The sequence below is a fragment of the Lepidothrix coronata genome, unplaced genomic scaffold (assembly GCF_001604755.1).
Source record: "Lepidothrix coronata isolate B3197 unplaced genomic scaffold, Lepidothrix_coronata-1.0 Scaffold49, whole genome shotgun sequence".
Taxonomy (NCBI): Eukaryota; Metazoa; Chordata; class Aves; order Passeriformes; family Pipridae; genus Lepidothrix; species Lepidothrix coronata.
In genome coordinates, this window is record NW_016690229.1 from 2,782,161 (window position 1) to 2,803,222 (window position 21,062).

The window sequence follows — 21,062 nt, forward strand, 5'->3', positions numbered from 1 at the left end:
CATATTTTCTGACATTCTTCAAGGAAAAATTACTGGTTTCTTCCCTCTAAAAGGATTTAGATGGAATAACATCTGTGTTGAGATTATTGTGAATATGTTAAACTGACAGCAAGTCTCTAAGGGGCACTGCTCATTAATGTTCTGTGCATAAAATTAAAACTTGAAATATATTTTTCGATCCTTTTTGAATCATTTAAGCAATTCTCATGCAAAGAAACTATTGTGCTGCAATAATATATTTGCAGAGTAGGATATGAAAGCTATTAAAATGTCCTAGACCCCCTGCCTTTCAAGCAAAAGGAAAAAAGGAGACGCTTTCTGATTTGAAATACGCACTGTATTGAAACAAAAAATACTTTCACAGACCATGAAGAGTTTTATTTCAGTGTATACAACGCAACAAAAATTTAAAATTGTGTCCTTTTCCTTCATCTTTAATTCATATTGTGCCTAGGTACTTCAGCACAGAGCAGCAGGAGAATTCTGTTAAGTGTTGCACACTGGCATTTACAAGATATTTTTACCCTGAGCAGCCTACAAGTGGGGCCATATTCTTGGAAACTGCAGTAGGGCAGCATTCTGCCAGCTCTCTGCAACCAGGGCTGGGGAGTTGTGCTCAGAGACAACACCAATTACTAAAGGATTTTAATACAGTTTGAAGGTGACAAAGGTCTCCATGTCAGCAGAAGAAATAATTTCATTTGGAGGGCATGTGTATTTATTCCACCAGGTACAACAGAAACGTAAGTGTATCCATCAGGTTTAGTGTAAAGCTCAAACCCAAACAAAGTCCAGAGAAATGTGCATAAAAGCTGTAGCTGCAAGTGCCATTTTATGGAGGAAAAAAAGGAACACATTACTGTTGAGAAAACAGACATACCCTCACTGTTTCAAAAGCCACTGGATAAGTACAGCCACAATAAGATGACAGTTCTAAATTTTGCCACAACATATGATTCTAACCAAGCCATTGGGTTCCTTCCATACATGGAAATTCAGGAACTCCAATTAACATATTAACAAATTCTTGATGTGATAGACTTTAGCAGGTTTTTTGAATGAAGCCTGAGCTTATAGTGTCAATGGGGTTTTGTTGCTTGAATCACAGCAACCATAACAAGGCAGTCTCAGGCTGCCTATGTCTGAAATACTATTTAAAAGCAAAAGCCACTGAAGTTATGCTCACAACCTCCTCTATCAGATTCCACACCCAATATTGCAAATCACAGACCAGCAAGCATAGAACTCCCAGTACTAATTAATATTTTTGGTAAACATTTTCAATGCAAGAGCCTCAGCAGAGATACACAAATGCAAGTATAAACCCCTCAGCAAACAGCTTCATTCTCAGAGGTGCCGGCACTGCTGACGTGGAGGGGAAGACACAAGCTCAGTGTAGCTGAAGGAAAATCTGTGAGGATGGCAATGCTCAGAGTGTGAAGTGCAGGCCTTCAGGAATACGAACAGGGAACAGGGACCGGTGCTCTGCGGCTTTCCTCGGGGACATCAACATCCCCCCCCTCCCTGCTGTTATCGCCCATCAGCGCGGAGCATTTGTTCTACTTTCCCAGCCAGCAGCCCCTTCAGAGCACTGCTGGTGGCCTCTGCAGAGCTGCCAGAGGTGCCAGCGAAAGCTGGAGCACCGCAGGAAGGTTTGGGAATTACTGGTCACACACTTGTTAGAGACACAGCTCTGGGATAATTCCCCAAATCGCAAGCACGGGTGTGCTATTCATGGCACACACACGTGGGGCACCGCCCTGTCTGAACTTCCCACACAGAAACCAGCATTCAAACACCTCTCCCAGCAGGAACCAGCGCAAGAGAAGCTGCACAGCCCCCTGTGCTAGAGCTGCTCCCACGAAGAAAGAATTACTGTCCATAACACCCATCTCTCCATAAGAAAATGTGTTTCTGTTCTGCCAGACCTTTACAGTCACTAGTTTGTTTCACAACCCTTCAGATAACAAGTACACAATTCAAAGCCTCATTTAGTGACAAATTCTTATCAACCTGCAAGCTTTTACATCACAGCTTTTACACACTTTCTCATTTGCAGTGTTGCTTTCCCATTTCCCAATGGCAGTTACTACAATTCATGGTAAGTAACAGTGTTACAACACGGGCTGAGGACAAAGTTGGATGAAGAATCTCCCCAGCACTTTCATGATGCTTCACACCTGGGTCTACCCAAAGCTGAGACAGTCCTTACCTGGCTAAGGCTGCTCTAGAAGTAAATCTCAGCATATTCAGTGGGAGATAATCACAAACAAACAACTCTTACAAACATTTACAAAGAACTCAAAAGACAACAGGTTTGTTTCTTGCAAATAATTTCAGAGTATCCCATAGAAAGCTTTTGCGTGCTCATCTGGACTCTTTTCTCCACAAACAAGCAATATAAAAAGCCTTAACATTTTCCTATCAGGGCAGACGTGAGATTTCCAGAAACCAAAAATTAACTCAGATCTTGAAGACTCCGAACATCAACAAAGCCACAGTTGCATCACAGTCTTTTGCAGCAGGAGAGGTTTAAGATATCCACCTACCCTGAGTTGTTCACTTCAGCTCAGGCATCACCTTTTCCTGTCTCTGTTCTGTCTGCTGCCTTGATTGCAGAAGCACAACTGCTCGTTGAGCTGTTCTGTGAAAGACATTAAAACACTGAGCTGACTTTCTCTTTCTGCACAGTCTGTTTAAGTCAGTTTGGTCCCCTGACCTATTTCACAGAGCAGTACCACCTGTATTTGTGTCAACACAACATCCTGAAGTTTTGGAAAAAGTGGGAGCCTCGTGCACTGTCTCATTATGTGCTGCTGGAAGCACTTGTACAGCTGAACAGAAAACTGCATTTGGGTTAATGCACATTGTTTGCCACTGCTCTCAAGTCATAGACAGGTTGTAAATTCTGGAAGAACAGTTGTAAGTTCTGAAAGAAGAGCAGCACTACTGAGCAGCTGAATAATTGGCTATTCTGAACTGGAAGCATTAGAATTTCAGCATTTATGGCAACATGCAGATTAGAATTTACCCATCTTAGAAGATCTAGGATTCATTAATCACAGAATATTCTGAGTTGGAAGGGGTCATCGATCTGAAGCACCAAGTATTGAGACTTTATTCTATTTAAACATGATACATTAAGTGATGGAGTATCTTCTTCAACATTTGTCAGGTGATGACAAATGCTGCTGTTTGTAGCTACAAGATCCAGACTTCCAGCAAATGATTTTGGAATCTCAAGGGACCCGTATTCCTGTCATTCAGTATTGTTATTAGCTCATTAAAATCCTATTTCACTTTTTTCTCACAGTGCAAGTGCAATTCTAATATTGCCCTCTGTTCATAAGAACTTAGGATCTAAAACTAACTACTCATTTACTACATTCCCTCATCTGAGAAATAATTAAGTACAGAAAACAAAAAAAAATTGAACATTTTAAAGTTCTATTTTCACAGTGTTTGAGCAGGAAGTTTCATCTTTCTTGACAAATGCTACTGCAGTTTAACCCCTGACACAGTAAGCTACAAATTTGATTGTTTCATTAACAAATTACTTTTTTTCACAGAAAGCATCAGTGCAATAAGAGGGCTCCTGAGATAAATGTGACTAAGCAGCAGGAGTTAATTAAGTAGGACAATGAGTAAGCATTTATGGGTGTGATACGAGACTCAGATGATTTAATTGCTAGTCTAATTATCAATTAGAGAATCAAGAAATGGCATGTAAGTGAAATACTCCATTTGTTGATACTTTAATGATTTTAGAGACCCAGAAGAGCAGTATTAATTGCTATTTTAGGACTACTGAAGGAGTTTTTCTTCTCCTCTTACTCAAATAGAGTAATGACTAATAAATGTATATAGTCTTCTCATACTTAAGCATTTAAGGCCTTTAGATCCTTCATTCTATGAAAAAAAAAGGCTAGTAATTAAGCATTCAAACACACTGCCTATAAACCACTCATCTTAAGTCCAAACCTTTCTGAATTTATTTTGTAATAAGGATAATAACTGCCCATGGTGTTAGAGAGCCCCATTAACTATTTACAGTGTTTGCACAAGTCAATCTCCAGACAGAAAGAAAGAGGTCAGGGAACTATTTAAATCCACAAGGGCAAAGAGCCAGTTGGCTGCACTCATTGTTGAAATGGTTTATAAGGAACTGCAAGAAATTAAAATTACCAAAAAATTGATGGAGAGCCAAAAATATTAATGTATTGGAACACAGTGGACTCTTTACAAGCTGTAAATATTTTTTGGATTGTCACATAGAACCCATAAAGCGTGTTGAGGTCTTTCTCAGAACTTCTATTGGAGGCATGTAGCTCATAAAGAACATTTACCAGAAAAAGAGATCAGAAAGACACTGTATGTCACAGGATTGATGTTGTGTCCCACTGAAATTACCAAAAGATAGTGTTGGTGTGTATCAAGAGGAACCAGGAATAAAAAACTGGGGAGCAGGAGCAAACACCCATCATAGCACAATACACTCTGAGCATTGGGCATGTTGACAAGCTGATTAACAAAATAAAAACCAACGTCCTTCAACTATTCCTCATGTCCACTTCAAAGGATTAAAAAAGTTCAAGCTTTTGGCTGTTGGACAACTCCCTTTGTCCAGGTTTAAAAGAGACTCTCAGCTCAGTGTTCAGTTCTCCGCTGCTGAGGGGAGCCCGGCTAATCCCTAAACTAAGAGCTCAGACAACACCTCTTCCTTTGACACACGGCTGGTTCCTCAACCGAGGTACCAACTTTTCAGCAGTTTAACCCAAACGTGTTTTCCTACTAACGTTTAAAAAAAAAAAAATAATAAAAAGAAAAAATAAAAAAAACGCATCAAAAAAAAGGCGCACAAAAAAAGACGCCTCCTCCCAAAAAAAGACGCACAAAAAAAAAATTTACCGAAAACACCAAGCGCGCTTCCCGCGGTTTCCTGAGGTGCCTCAACAAAACACGGCGTGGGGAACTGACACTTTTTCCCCTGAGATACGGCCGTGTTGTCACAGGGGAGCGGCCGAAGGAGCAACGCCAGACACAGTCCACCCCTCACGGAGCGCTCGCGCGCTCCCCGCCATTTTGTGGCCACCCCCGGCAGCGCCCGCCCCTCCCGCCATGTTGTGACCGCCCACACGGGCACCGCCCCCCGCCGCCGCTGCCCCTCAGCCCCCGAGCGGCCCGAGCGGGGCCCCGCCGGGGCCATGGAGCCCGGCAACTTCATAGCGCGGGACAACTACTGGTAACGGGCCCAGCGCGCCCCTGGCAGCCGCCGCTTCTCCCCTCTCCTCCTCCTCCCGCCGCCGCCTTGCCCTCCCCGCGGCCGCGCTGAGGCGCGGGCTGAAGGGGTTGTTGATGAGTTCACGTGTGTTTGAAGACTGTGCCCGCTTTCACAAGCGCGCCTTGGTAAAAAAATCGAGGTTTTTAGAGCTTCCATCCCCCGCCGCGTGTGGAGCATCGAATCAGTCCACAGTAAATGAAAGAACATTGCAGCTTATTTTTCATCCTCCTCCACTTCCTCACACACTGCGTTCACACGCACTGTTTCAAACCTGTGGAAAAAGTTTTCCTGTTGCCTCTGAGTCAGACAATGGTAACTAGCACATAAACTTGGTGTTATAAGTTAAGGTAATAAGGTAAAAGCTATTTTCAAGGTAAATATCTAAAGATTCCTGCTAAACCGCTGTGCTTTGTAGCATTAGTAGTTGTCTTTGTGCATTGGGTTTTTGGTTTTCAATGAGAGTTTTCAAAGTAATCTTTAATATTTCTTGGTTGGTTTCAGGAAAAAATGCGTCGAAAAGGAAGGAGATGCTGCAAAAAGATGGTCTGACAAATGGGGGTTCTTGAAAACACCTCTTGAGGAGGTAAAATTGAATGGCATGTAAGCAACACATGAAATCTAACCGCACACAGATTTATCTGGACACAGAATTAGGAGAGCTCTGAAGACTAGAAATGTACTGAGTGTGCTTTGCTAAGCTGGGATCCGAGGTAGAACTGCACTGGGTTCAAATACTCAGTTTTCCTCTGAATAAAATAACAGCAAGTGGTAATTTATATGCTGTGCATATTCTGATATATTTCTCTTGAGAAACATGACTCCTAGTAGTGTTAACAAGTACTAGATGCACACTGACAGGAAAATATTTCCCCTTTGTCTATCCATATGGTAGTTTAAAAATCTAGGGGAAAAGGTTCCAGCTAATTAAATTGTCAGTGGGGGAATTTACAACAAACGAAAATATTTGGAGCGATGTCTCTTCTCAGTGATGTTATTAGAATATAGTAGCACATAATGTTCCATTTGGAATCACAGTACTTCATTGCTAAAGGACAGGATTGATGCAGCCCCTGCATGGTTGTAAGTGTAGAAGTAATCTGCTCTAAGAGTTTTAGAAAATCCCTGTAGGCATCCAAATTAGCACCTTTGAAACCTGGTCCTCATGGTTTCATTATCCATCCTGGGTGACTGTGGTCTGTGACACACACCAGCTTTGCACAGTTGCTATTGGTGAATATGTGTATTTAGCATCTATTAATCTTTGCTTTGTAATCATATAAGACATATGTACATATATAAGATGTATTTCTAGCTCTTTTTGGACCCATGATGTAGCAGCAATATTTAGCCTTCCACCTGAAATTCAGAATTACATCACCTTCTGAAACAAAAACAATCCAGTAATTTCCAAAGCACTGAAATAAGAGCTTGAGATGGAAAGAACAGGAAGTTCCCCTGCAACGAGGGGAATGGTGTGGATAACACAAAGAGCAGTAAATTTCAAATTATATAGAGTCCAGAATTTAATTATGTTTTGGGTTTAGTTGATAGGAGATGAAAAAAAAGATGCAAAGCCCAAGATAGAGCTTCCAGAACACATGCGGATTCGCCCTGTGACACCTGTGGAAAAATACATTAAGGTTAGAAAATTACATTTTAAATTGTAATACAACAATATCTCTTGTAAGAAATCACACAGGCTCTAAAACCCAGTTGTCTTGTAGAGGTGGGTCTTTAACTAAAGGTCAGAGTAAACTGCATTTGCAACCCGAGCAATGCTTTAAAAGCATTTGTTTAAGACAAAGAATTGCCCTTTGGATATGGTTGTAATTTTTCTACCTTTATTTAAGAGAGTCTTCTTGTTGGCATAGACAATGCCACTGTCCTCTTTAGTGGCACAAATTAATAGGAAGTCAGTTCTAACGAGCAAGGTAATAGTTATTTGATTTTATATTATATGATTTATATGTTCAGTACCTTGACGTTATCAAACAGCTGGAAAGGACAGTAGAATGTGAAGGTTTAATTTCTAAATATACTGTGTGAGAATCGCCAATGAATAGGGTAACTATACAGGCAGCTAAAGCAGTGACATTGGGAGAGGAATATATTCATAGAAGGGTAAGGAGGTGCTAACAAAAAAGGTTAGTCCACTTAGAGAAGATTAAGGAAACAAAGGAGACTGGAAATTCTTACTTGCTGAACCAGCTTTCTTTCAAAGGATTCCAAGGGTGGGAAGATAAGGCAAGGAAGTTGTAAAAGCTTTTACTGAGATTAAACTGAAACAAAAATTAAGTGCTAGTGCTGAGTGCGGCAAAGCAATGAAATGGCATCATTTCTGCCATCAGTGCTACTTATTGTTCAGTTTGTAGACTCTCAAACACCAATTTTAGTGAAGTTACAGTTTCAGTCCCGTTTCAGCAGTGAGGGGTCGGGGTGTTAACAGTCACCCACTTGTGAGCTGCTCAAGCACCGGGCAGAGCCTGGGGCACACTGAAACAGGGATCAGAGCTTCATTCACCTCGGCATTTGGAGGAAGATCAGGGTTAGCTGTGTTTGGGTCACTCTTTACATGTTCAGAGTGAAGTTTCTCACCTCCTTTTTCAGAACTATGTGTCTTTCTGCACATTTACCTTCGTGGTAATAGTCATCCCTCTTCTCCTCTCTAGGTCAGAGTAGTAAAAGCTTTTTCATTGTCCCTTCCCCCAGATCGAAAGTGGGACATGATTCCCTTCATTATCCTGCTCGGTGGGTGGCACTTTTGGCCATAAAAAATTATCTTTTTTGAGGAACTGCTCCACCTAAATATCATAAACGTTTTCTAATCTTGGCCAAAGAACAAAGTGAAGCAACTCTGGCAAGAGAACTGAAACATTGTTCTCTTGCTGTGTATTGCTCTACTGAGTCCCCAGATGCTAAAATGATAGAACGTGCCCAACAGAGATGATTCAGCCAAAGTAAGCACAGCAGTCACTGAACAGACACTGCTGGCTTTTGTTTCGTTTCCTCCTTAGCTAGATTAGTTGCAGATTAACTTGCTGCTTACCCATCTTTTCAAGTAGAAAGAAGGTGGAATGAGTAAGTAGTTCTTGATGCAAAAGCCAGCTCAGTCAGAAACATCTTTAGCATTTGGACATAAAGTTATTATTCCGTGCCTGCATTGCTACCAAATATATTACAGCAACTAGAAAACACTATTTCTCCTGTTTAGAGAAATTAATTAAAGATGATTATGATAATGATGATGATTATTCTGTATGGAAAAAAAGCTAAAGACAAAGATAAAATTCTTCTCCTAAGAATATAAAACCACTAAAGCCCTTAGGATTGTACCAAACTTTAAAAAAAGAATGCTAACATACACTACTAAACAATAATTTGCTTTTTGGTTTTAGAAGGTGGTAAATGAAAGTTAGTTGCCTTGTTGGAATTTGGCCCTTGTAGTTCTCTCTTTCCCTGTGTCTTGCTGTAGAATGGCACCTAAATTATTCTAATTAAATTATAAACTATCATCAAACTTGCATGCACCTGGGCTGTCTTTCAAAATTTTTGTTTCCTTTCATTAATGCCAATGTTTTCAAGATATTAACTCAGCAAATTCCATTTGGAACCACTGTTTTTTTATAAATTCTCGTTTCCATCCACACGACAGCACAAAAGATGATGTCGCATGACAGCAGTTACCATCACAAACCCTTTCATCATTCAGCTTTACATGGGCCTTTTATTTTAGGTGCTTCCATCTCCTCCAGTGCCTAAAACCACGCAGGGATTCATTGGCTGGAGATCAGCTGTGCCCGGGCTGGAGCTGGAGATCGATCATCAGATCCGGAGCTGCAAAGGAGCCCTCTGCAGGAGTCTGAACTGAGCCCGGGGGCCTCGCTGACAGGAACCAAGGATTAGGCACACAGATCCATTTGCAGTCCTGGCTACACATCCCACGGTGGACTGGTGGACTGTTGAATATTTATGCTTTACACGTGATTTATGTAAACATCCCCAATCATTTTGGTAAATGTATTTTCATGGAGCATTTTGCTTGTTAGTGATTATTTGAAACCTGTGGCATCCAAGGTGTTAACTCAGCTTCAGGTTTACTTCAAAATAACAGTGAATACACTCAGATAAAGGTCACAAAGCAGGTACTATTTTTATTTGCATTAATAAGACTATAATTTAAAAATACTTATTGGAAGTTGGAATGACAGAGCAAATTTTTTAATTGTTTCTCCATGAGATCCTCTACTCCTACTCAGTTTCACAGCATTCTTCAAATATAAATACAGACTGCTGTGTTCCTGACAATCCAACTGTACTGCTCATTCCCAATTCATCACTTACCACTGCTGGAATCTGTGTTTAGAATTAATTTTCCATGAGCACTGACCTGGCCCACTGTTGAGTTCTCAGGTGCCTCTGCTGGCACAAAACCATCTCTTCTGTACAGAGAGGATGAGAAGATGCAGAGGAGGGTGTCAGGCACGACTTCAGTCGGCTCAGGCTGCCACGGGACTGCATCCTTGAGTTTGGAAAGAAGCTTTCCTCATTAAAAAACAAAACACAGCAAACAACCAAAAAACACCTGCAGAAAAAAACAATTATTAGGCTTCATCACAGTGTGTCCACTGGAGCTTGAAAAAAGCACACAAACCATAAGTGTAGTTAAGTCATAATTATAAAATACATTGGGGTTTGTATTGTGTGCTCTTTGCAGGTATTCTGTGTAGTTACACACATAAGTAATTGAGTAGTTCCCAGTACACAAATAAAGTATGCAAGGGCCACAGTGACACGAAGTCACTTTGAAAAATCAGTTTTGGTATCAAACCAGGGGTTTTTTCAATTAGTTGATCAGAATGCAAATGGGTTACAAGGCATTTATGTCACTTCAGTTTTGTGTGTACCAATATTTGTCCCAGCCAGGACAGGTCAATACTCAGGAACAGCAGAGGATTGCACTGGGAGTTACTGGTGTAGCTCCCCCGTGCTGTGGAGATCAGTCTTGCACTTCGTTCCCTGCAGGTTTGCCAGGATTTTTGGAAAGTCGGAGGAGACTCCATTGCAGCAGGATGTAATTCTAACTGGCCAACATGTTTAAACTAGAAGGTTGCTTAAACAAAAAGGAGCCTCCAAGAAGTCAACACAGGCAGCTCCTTCTAACTCCTTGTTACTTAAAGAGGAAAGATTTTGCTTTTCAATCCTGCTGCAGGATCTCCATTGTGTTCTCCAGCCATCAATAGCTACCTCTTGAGTCAGCACTAAGTGCTTGGCTATCACAGCAGTAAGTCAGCAGCCAGTGTTTGTTCTTCCCTTCTTCCCAAGAAATGACTCACAATGATCAACAGCCCACCTTTTTTTTTTTTTTTAATCCAGTTCCAAATGCCCACAAAATAATAATATTTTACTTTTTCCATATTCTTTACAAATAATGGAGAAGTGACTCATATCCTTTGGAAGGATTACCCAAGAATGAGAACACATAGCAGGAGTAACTTCAGACACGTTACTTAAAAACCAGAATAAAGAATAACTTGGAATCAGACTCTGGAAATTTAAGCTAAATTGCAGTTTAGCTACTAACCATAACCTGTTTAAACTGTTCTTTGAACAGCCAAGATCATTGTAAGAACAGTATTTTAGATCAGTGTGCTTTCTTGTCATTGCCAGGTTTGTATCTCTTGCTTATTTTAATCATGTGGTTCTTCAGTTTATTTTAAGATAAAAAGATCCTCTTATTGCCTGATTTATATAAACAGGTATAATAATGATTGGTATGTAATTTAGTAACAACAAAATTACATTAATTCAGGCCAAATGAAAGGGGAACTTCAAGACCACTGGTTTTCCCAGAGTTGTATTAAATAACCAAAGCTGGCACCTGATATCCAGTGGGTGTTTGTATGACGTGAAATCCAAATGAACCATGGTTAGATTTTGAAAACCAAAATAAATTCTTTGTCCAGCATCTTCAGTTGGAGATTTCTGAATCTTATTCCTGATGTCTGAATATTAACTCTGTACTAATAAGGGGGTTTTTATTATACATTCTGCCATTTTAAGGTACCTTTACTTCAGGACATACTTTGATACAGCCTAATTTGGGATGTGCAAGGAGTATTGTCTAAAACTGGAACTCATTCCTCTAGCAGAAATATGTCAGTTGTTAAGTGCTCCATGCATTCAATGTTTTGATGTTATGTGAAACTATAAACCTCAATATTTCTTTTCTCAGCACTTTCAGTTTTACCATTATACCTGAAAAAATTGTGTAGAAGTTGTAGATTTGCAGCTGACAAAGGACTGCCCAGTCATCAGCCCCACTGAGAATCCTAAAGGCCAATACAGAATTGTTACATCACCTTGTAATGTTTCAAACCTGGCCTTTAATTTGTGGAAATTAACCTGTTTATGGGAGCCAAGTTGGGCACAGAAATGTCACTGCACACCGTAAAATATCACACCATCTCCAGGGTCACGACAGTGTTGGTAAACTCAGTGCACACACCAGCAAATGCTTCAAAACGAAATGAAACAACTTCAGAAATGCAGCAAAAGTCAAGAAAATTTTAATTCTGTATAAAAATCATAGACCCAGAACAAAAATGTGCAAACAAGGTGCCAGTATATTCAGATGTCTCCTGTGCTTCAACCCAGCTTCCATTTGGTGTCGTCTCTCGGGCAGCTCTCGGTGAGCACGGGGGGCTGCACAGTGACTCCTCCTCAGCTGACTGGACTTTGTCAGGGAGCTGAAGCCAGCTCGGCTTTGGAGTGTTGTTTTCAGATGAACTGGTTCTTTGGCAGCAGACTCCTTTTACTCTGGATGGTGCTTTCAGAACAGCATACACAAAAATGTGACCGGATTTGATCCCCAGTCACCACAGCAAGGCATGGAAACAGGTCCGGCACAGCTCCTGCCCCCATGGCTGTGTGCCTGCAGATGCTTTCCTGGCTTCCTGGTGGAATAAGAGCAGAGGCTTAAATGACAACATATTTAAGCTAAAGAACTATGAAATCAGAATTATCTTTCTCACAAGCATTTATATTACAAACAACAAAATTGGGTAACAAAAACCTGGTGTGTTTTCCTTCACAGTGTGTTCTTTTCTGTGCTGTTAGAATTGGCACAGAACTGGCACTTGCTATTTATAAATTCATTAAATAAGATATTTTACCAGGAACTCAGAGTTGAACGATTATTATTTGTTTAAAATGCATTTTGCACCAGAGAATAAAGATTTTTGATTAGATGATAGTTGAAATGGTGATTCTGAATAAGTAGCACTCAGAATGCAGTGTTGCTGTACATTTTGAAAGAACCCAAATGAAAAGCAACCACAGGATGTGCACAGGCAAGTGATGCAGTGTCTGTACAAGGTGAGTGCTTGGAGAATAATCACGGTTCTGCAAGAGACATTTCTACATTTCTCCAGTTACATGCTGTGACTGTCCTAATGATCCCCATTGCACTCCTAACTCCGAGCCCAAATTCCTGTCTCCAGTTCCTGCTATTGGCTGCTCTGTCAGCCTGAAGTAACTCCAGTTCTGAGACTGCCTTACAAAACAGAGGATTTTAAAAACCTTTTTCAGAGACCTGAGGCTCCCCATTCACACACGATATTTCCCCCTTTAGTGAAGGATTCATTGTGGTTTCTTCCACATTCTACAAAGTACCAAAGTGACAAACATTAATCCAACAGGGTCAGTGACACCTGACCAGAAATGCTGCCCCAAGTGAATCCCAGCCCAGGGCACTTCTTGCACTGGGTCCTAAACGTGTTGTGTTTTCTTCCCCAGGTAACCATGTCCCTGTAGCAAGACAGACAAGACCCACTCACAGACTACTACCTTCTTCCTGACTCCTGTGGTTTCCACATCCCAGCAAATTGTTCTTTGGATAGTTGAAAGCATGTCAGACCATTTCACAGGACCACACTGTAATAAATTTAACTGTGCTGGAAAATGATACTGTTGTGCTCTGAAACTGGTCGGGTTGCCAGTGAACAAAACATCGCCCTCAGTCTGCTCTGTCATACACAGCAAGGACTAAAGTACTGAGAGCTAAATGTAAAACAAAATCAGGAATGCTGGGAAAACAACTATCCAAATTTTCAATCAAACGCGGGCAAAAACTGAGTTCACCCACCCGACATTGCCAAAGGACCTTAAATCTATTGCTGTTCAGTGTCCATTGCAACATGGAGGCAAGCTACTGTTTTAGGGACTTTTAAATTTGTATATATTCGATTGTTTCGGAACGGAGAGAAGGGATTAAATCAATAAATCCGGAGTCCAGGAAATGCCTGGCAATAAACACAGTGAAATGCAGTTTTACCATTTTTTCTGTGAGGCAGCTCACGAGGTTCTCTTTCAAGCTCCCTCATGTGATACCCTTGTCCTGGTTTAGGTGAGCTGCACTCTGCAGTTACAAAGTTGAAATCTGGCTGTAATTTTGAAGCAATTAGTTGGTTCAACATGGTTTTACCAATGGAAATTACACCTTGGGGTTGCAGGTTTTTTATGTTGCCCAAGTGACTCCACTTTGAATTTGGCCCCGTCCCTCATATTTCCCCCTCCCTGCTTTATCTGCTTCCCTAAAGAAGTGAAAATAAACGTGAAGATTTAAATAAATCTGAGAACTTCAAAGCACAAAACCAGACACAACCATGAAGAAATAAACAGAACAGAGTTCTTCATTCCCTACCCATCCTTTTCAGTGCAGCGGCCCCACTGACACCAGATTCCCTGGATGCAGCTGAGGGCAGGATCAGGCCTTGCAGGTACCAGGCTGGGATTAAATGTGGGCACAACAGCTCTGATAACAGCATTATTTAGCATCTAACTGTGGGGAGTGTAGAAGTGGCCATTTTCTTTCTCTGCTTCCTTGATAAAGGCTCTTTATTCTTTTATCCATTTTTGTGTCTGCTTTCCACAAAGATCATTGTTACAGAGAACAGTCTTGCACCACCACAAGACACGGCAGCTTCGCCCCCCACACTTCTGTCTTGGCTTTTCCCGGAGATGCCTCCAGGCTGCCGAGTGACACCCGGCTGATGGGTCCTGCTGAGAGCTCAGCACAGCCCCGGCTCCGCCTGACCCAAACCTGACAATGCCTTCGCACTTCCCGCAGCCTGGAAACAGCCCCCCCTTCTCCTCCCGAAGTGAGAGACGGTTCATGCTTTTATTCCTCACCGGGGAGCAAGACGGACCCAGCTCTGCTAGTGAATCTCCTCTGCTTGCTGACACGCGTCAGACACAACATTCTCATCCTTAAAAGCTGGAGCAAAACCAGAAACAAAACAAGAGCCCAAAAAAACCCCAGTGAGCTCCAGTCCCTGTCTGGAAAAATTAAACAGCCATTATGCTCCTATTGCCAGAGCACAGTCATGTCCTTTGTTTCAATGAAAGCTGAAGTAATTTCTTGTGCTCCCATCACGTGCATTACAGCTTCCATCTTAACATTATACTGCTAATGAACAAGCCCCACGTATTTACAGTCTCTCAGGAGAAGCCAAGATACAACTGACAGGCTGGTGAGGGAGCATGGAGGGACAGTGTTTATTATTTTGTTCTCCAAGAAGAGAGAATCCATAATAATCCATAACAATTTGAGTTATTTATGTGCAAATGAGAAAACTTTCACCAGCTCTCACCACAGGTCTGACCAAAACAGGTCTTTCACCGTGTTTGTTTGCCCTTCTAGTTTTTTTTTCAGTAAGAGTGCTGAGAAAAATCAGCATTTCACTGGGATAGGCACTAGCAATGGACCGCTTGAGACTAACTCCTTCACCTTGGGCCAGCACTGTTTAACTTGAGAGGGAACAATCTTCTTCATACTCAATAAATCACAATTAAAGTGTCCTGCATGCACATAGGAAGTATATTTTGCACTTAGAGGACTCAAGGAGGAGAAAGGATTGCCTAAATCTGCTTTTAATTCTCCTTTCATTCACACTGTTGGAGTCACTGCTGCTCTGTCATTACCTGGCAGCAGTACCAGGCTGGTTCTGCTGGGCAGTCAGACCCTGCACTGCTGTGTGCCCATCAGCTCCTGAGGCTTTGTGGAACACAGAAGACACCAAATCACATAAATGCTGCCATTATTTGGAATATGTTTTTCATTCATTTCACGTGTGTGTTTGGCACTGGTGCTGGAGCTGTCCTGGAGCCCAGTAAGGCACAGGCAGATAATGGTCATGGATGTGTAAAAGCATCTCCAAACCCCGGGAGGCAGATCTGTTTTGGAAAAGGGCTCTATAATGATCATTTACACAACTTTTATGTGGAGAGGAGAAGTAGATAAATACACAGCACTGCCATGTAAGCAATTGTCTCATTCTGGATTTGGAGGTGTTTGAACAGATTCAGAAACCACCTCTGAATTCTGTCTGAATGCTCTGGTTAGTTGTTACATGGGCATTAACTAGCTGTATTACATCACAACACCTTCAAATGGTTTTTATTTTTAAAAAAAAAGGCCAGAGGCACAGAAGTTTCTGTGTTTCTGACAGCCTGATGATGACAACACAGTAACTCGATGTGGTGCTTGATTTTGGCTCAGACAGGCTCAGGTCAGGGATGTCTGATGTGCCATGTGGATTAATTTTAAGCTCTGATCACGATTCAGGACTGGAGTCCAAATTCAGACCTTTAAATGATACCCCACAGGATCCTTGCTTTCTCCACAAAGCTACAGAGGGAGCCTGGGCAATCAGATCTTATCTCTAGACTTCAAAGGCTGTTGTCAGAAATTAGTCAGTGTGGATGAAGCCCTTCAGGGCCAGACGCCAGGGCCTTACAGGAACACACAACACTGGACTTGTTCCTCCTGAGCCACACTGACTGTGCTGACCACTCACCCTCCCCTGCATGGAACAAAACTAAACCAAAACCGTCCATTTTTTCCCCAGCAGATATTGAATTACCTGTGGAATACAATGAATCTCATCCACACAGCAGATCTGCCAGGTGTCGAGATGGCACAGTCCAGAGGCACCTTTGTACAGAGAAGGGGGGAATGCCTGCAAGTCTCCCTTCTCTCCCAGAAGGGAGAGACTTGGGAAGCCACTGTAATGGATGGTTTATTTGTTTGTGGTATTGATTTATTAATTACTTACATGCTAATCATTAATCAGCATCTGGTGTGCAGGCAGTGCAAGAGGTCGGACAAGGAGCCAGGCAGTGCCTCACCCAGCACCCTGCCAGCACTTCTCCAGAATTCCCAAGAACCCCGAGTTGGCTCAAACACCAAACAGGCAGGGGAAGCAAAGTTCAGCCCAGGAGGGGCTTTAGAAATGCCAGCACTGTGCAGTCCTTGGGCTGAGCCCAGCCCTGCAAACGCTCCTGGCCAGCCCAGGGAGCGCTCCCCTCACGGCCTCAGGTCAGAATTTGGCTCAACACATGCAGAACATGTTTGGCTCATCACACATGTGCATATTAAGTCCACATTCATCAGCAAGGGAACAGAGAGACAATATCTGGTAAAATACTGGAACTGTACTTCAAAGATCAGGATGCAATTCCACGGACTCCCAGGGTGACTTTGGCCACAACAGTCACCTCCTCTGCTTCAGCTCCCATCTGTAAAAAGCAAAATAACCATCCCTCATTTTTACTTCACCCATCTTTGCAATTTAGACTCAAGAGTTCTTTGTAGTGGTGTCCCTTTCTCAAAATACACCCAGCTCCCAGCACACAATGTCCTCCTCAGAACAGGCTTATGGAAATGTATCAAAAAAAAAAAAATAAAAAGAAAAAAAAGGAAAGATCCTTATAAAATATCCACTGATGAGATAAGACCACCAGCACAACAATGCAGTGAACAGCTGTAATCTGTGGGAGGATTATTTCTCTTTGCCATAAATGCCATCTAATTTTCAAGACAAGTTATTCCCTTTCATAGAACAGTGAACTCAGTATCTGCAGAGAACTTTCCTTCCCACCAGTACATTTTTCAAAGACTCCCAGTAGTTTGTGACATTAAATAGAAGGTGTCACATCTTTATGACAAATATTAATACTAGTCTGCTTGATTAACATAATTTGTTTCTTCACTGGACATTTTATTCCAGATGAGCTGCTTTTCATCCATCCATATTTTCTAGGGGAAAAAAAATGCATCCTGACATGCAATGTTAATGTGCCCTCTGAGATAACCCCTTATCTCCAACTTCCCAGCCTCACCTCCCCTTCTCTGCAGTGCATCAAATGAGCTTTAGCAGCAGCTCTTGGTCAAGGCTCTCATGCACTGGACACCTGCCAAGGCTTTTGGGGTGTTTAGCACAGACTAAAGGTCTGTTCCTATGACACACACATTTAAATTTAGCACTAAACTGGTGGGGAAAAATAGAGAAAAATATGTAAAATGTCACTTTCTGACAAGCAGAAAATTAGAATTCATTCCCCTGAGAATTAAAAGGACTTTTCTGCTTCCAGTCACTAACTATGACAAGGTTAACATTTTTCAGTCTAATGATGAAGGACATTAAGTGTGCATGTGAATAAGAAATAGAATTACTGGAGGGTATTAGCTAAGTGTGTGACAACAGCCCAAACTGACAACAGAACTCCAAGGATGCAGATTCCAGCTACTGCTGACTGTTTGCTGTGGAGAACTGAGGGATAACAGAAACGTGGAGGTCAGCCTTCTGTCACCACTGTTGGAACAACAGAAGCAGCCACAGGAAGATCCGTGTCTGGTGGGGGTAGGGAACATTTCAGAGCACATCCAGCCTGCTCCCAGAATCCTGGGCAGGGACACTCAGCTGGGCAGCACATCAGTGAGAGGCCACAAAACCCTGAAGAGACTCAGAAAAGGGAAAATTCCGAGTGCATCTCTTGCTCCCTCAAGGATTCTTTCACCAGTCCCTGTGATTTAATTCCAATATGACATGAGGATTAGGTAGGAAATAAAGTTGTTTGTGACTTGCTTTCGCTTCTGCCCTTCCCAGTTCAGTTTTCCCTGTAGCTCCTCACTGTCTTACTCAACTATGGCAAACTGAAGCTGTGGCTTCCAAACAATAATGGATTTTATGTGATGCAGCACCAAGCAGGGAGGACTCAAAGGAAAAGAGAAGTCCACGTGTTATTGCTATGCCCTAGGTGTTAAGATACTGGAAATTATCAACTATTGGGAATCTTTCTGGACATAAATGAAATTGGGGTGCTAAAAGGTAAGACAGGAAGATTATATTTTCAAATATCTAATTTCTTCTGAGGAAAAGATGTATAAAAGTGACATTTAGAGATACGGGCCAAGGTAGAGAAAGCACTTTTAAACAAGGACAGTTAATATGGTATCTGACAGAACAACAGAAGCTGCAAGGACACGGATGGACTTCCATGCACAGAGCTTTCCTTTTAGTGCTTCTACCTGTGACTGGGTTTCAAAAGCTACTTGGCCACAACTGAAAAAAAGGTTACAATTTAAGGGACAAATCAAATATTTAAAAAATTAAAACAACTAAAAAGAAGGAAAGAAAACCAGAAGAAAACAAGTACTTTCAAACCCACAGGATCTACCTCTACATGAGCCAACTGGAAGGATTCACCAATTTCTTTGCTTTCCTGTGGCTGTCAGGGTGCTCATTAGTCCAAAACAAAGCATTTTTTTATTTTTCTAGTCTGAAGTCAGTGTGATGAACTAACTATGAACTATTAGGCAGCTCAGTTACAGATCATGTTTCCTGTAACATCAAAAGCTGGATTCTCCTCTCTTCATCTGCAACAGCCAGAAGGTTTTTGCTTCCTCAAACCAGCCTGAGAGGATTCCTGCATGTTTTACACCAACAGACAAGGCCTGACTGTCCCTGTAATTCCTGCTGGCATGGCTGTATCCCCCCCATCCTCCTCCTTGCTTTGCTTGGTTTGCTCCCAGGAAGAGCCTTCCCCTGGTGCTGCACATGCTCGGATCCGTATCCACACCGCCCTCATTCCCACTGCTCTCCGATCACTTTTGGTCCCTGGCCTCGTGACTGACACTCCCCTACAATAAACTGCATAAACCATATCTGCCTGTAATCCTGATAAATCCAAATAATTTTGTTTTATTCCTGTCTCCCCGACTCTCCTGCCCCTCCAACTTCCTCAGCCTTATTTTATGCCATCAGCATATTTAAGGCACTTTTGAAATTACATTCTGCTCGAGGTCACTGCACTGAATTTAATTTTCCCCTCCCCAATGCTTTACCTCCCACCTGATTTATTTATACTGTTTATTATCAGAGACCAATTCAATCAATGAAAGCTGGAATTCAAACACACACACACATTTGAATTATGCACACAAACACTCACCAGGAGAGGGAACAGAACTGCTGCAGTCCACATCATCCCTCTAACACATGGCAGCTAACAGGTAAGGAGGCTCAGAGCCATCCATTTTTATACCTTGACTTCTGCTTGACCCCAGGGGTTGTTTGGCTACTGGAAACCAAAGGAATTGCAATAGGATTACAAATTCCACAGAGGAGGCTTGGCCAAGGGATCTGTGCATTTCTTACCCCAAGCCAGTAGAACTGTATTTTAAGAGGGGCTTTCTGAGTTGACAGTTCCTTTATTAGCTTCTGTTCACACAGGAATTCTAGAAAAACACCATCAACCCAGAGCAGACAGTCATGTCAAGCAAATGGTACAAACAGAACAGTGTATAGAGAACTGGAGCTTAAAGGGAAACCAAAGCACTGACCTCAATTGCAGCCTGGCTTAGGCATCAAACCAACCCAAACGGGCTGCTGGAAGCACAGGAGAAAATTAATAGCTTTTGGCTCCCCTCTGCAAACCACCTTCCTCTCTAAACGTTCCTGGTCAGCAGGATCCTCAGGCACAGCTCCCTGCCGGATTCTGGCTGCCTTTGAACGCTGTGGTCACAACTCAGGAACACTGCAAAGTCCAGAAATGAAGGCAGAGGGTTTTGCTGCAGATTGTGCTCTAGGCAGACCACCCTCAGAATGATGTTCCCCATCTGCAGTTCCTCCCATTTCTCTGCCCTTTACTCCCTACTCACTGCTCTTCCCTCTCCCCAGCACAGATTCTTTGCAACCATCTTTTATAAGCAATCACCCTCCCTTCTAATCTCTCTCCTGAAAAAGCTGTTTGTTTTTCCTTACTGATACCAGCTCCTGTGTCCCAGCAGAGCTGGTCCAGCCTGAGGTGTCAGGGATTAAATCAATGCCTCTGCACTCCTCGGGAATTTGGCAGTGGTAGAATTCACTGCTGCATCTTCTCTGGCCTATAGTTATGGGAGTTCCAGGAGTCTCTTGAAATTCTGTTTTAACATTTCACAAGTTATGCACAGAGAATATTTTGGCTTTTCTATCAATACATATCTGCTTGGTAACTCCCAGTTTGAATGCTGATTGTGTTTTGCATAAATTAACTAAATTGCAGCCCTTCTGTTTCATTGGTACTTTTTGTCTGCTTCCTTTATGAACAATGTCAGGGAGATTGCAAGCTGACTACCATTCTCTTTCCTAAGCAAGAGGAAAACAACATGTAAGAGCCCAATCAGTACCAGTTTCCTGATGTCTGTTGGGTTTTACAAGCTGTAAGTGCTCTGGCATTTAACAATTTATGTCCATTTGGGTCACTTTAAGAAGTGAATGTAAGGATTGCCAGTGTTCTGCACCACTGGTGTCTATTGATAAATATGGAACAGGTACAAAAACAAGCTTCTCTTTCTTTCTGCTCAAAAATTCCCTGAGCTAACAAGTTATATACCTCTACAGGCAGGGAAGTCCCATCAATAAATGGCTCATTGTAAAAGATCATCAGTTATTCCTGTCTC

The 21,062-nt window shown here is 42.1% G+C and overlaps 2 protein-coding genes across 9 annotated transcripts in view; one reads left to right on the plus strand and one right to left on the minus strand.

The window, feature by feature from the left end:
• The first annotated feature begins 710 nt into the window (after nucleotides 1-710).
• On the plus strand, nucleotides 711-11,704 carry CUNH20orf85 (chromosome unknown C20orf85 homolog). The gene is made up of 5 exons (XM_017815195.1): nucleotides 711-743; nucleotides 5,013-5,242; nucleotides 5,783-5,864; nucleotides 6,826-6,921; nucleotides 9,015-11,704. The coding sequence occupies exons 1-5, from the start codon at nucleotides 711-713 to the stop codon at nucleotides 9,147-9,149; spliced, it is 576 nt and encodes a 191-aa protein (XP_017670684.1). The 3' UTR covers nucleotides 9,150-11,704.
• Nucleotides 11,705-11,825: 121 nt separating this feature from the next.
• LOC108497544 (serine/threonine-protein phosphatase 4 regulatory subunit 1-like) overlaps nucleotides 11,826-21,062 on the minus strand; it is a 33,252-nt gene continuing 24,015 nt past the window's right edge. For 4 of the 8 annotated variants that reach the window (XM_017815232.1, XM_017815225.1, XM_017815226.1 and 1 more), the window contains 2 exons: nucleotides 16,204-20,158; nucleotides 11,826-14,555 (listed from right to left, as the gene is read on the minus strand). The gene's annotated coding sequence lies outside the window, so the exon portion shown is untranslated. The remainder of the gene's footprint in view (nucleotides 14,556-16,203; nucleotides 20,159-21,062) is intronic. The other 4 variants (XM_017815228.1, XM_017815229.1, XM_017815230.1 and 1 more) reach the window with 4 other exon arrangements.

Bases quoted from the DNA above. Each gene is read 5' to 3' on its own strand.
- CUNH20orf85 (XM_017815195.1), top strand. From the start codon at position 711: ATGTGTATTTATTCCACCAGGTACAACAGAAAC. The intron at 744-5,012 runs GTAAGTGTATCC...GTGTTGTCACAG, and splicing joins CCACCAGGTACAACAGAAAC to GGGAGCGGCCGAAGGAGCAA. The intron at 5,865-6,825 runs GTAAAATTGAAT...TTTTGGGTTTAG, and splicing joins TGAAAACACCTCTTGAGGAG to TTGATAGGAGATGAAAAAAA.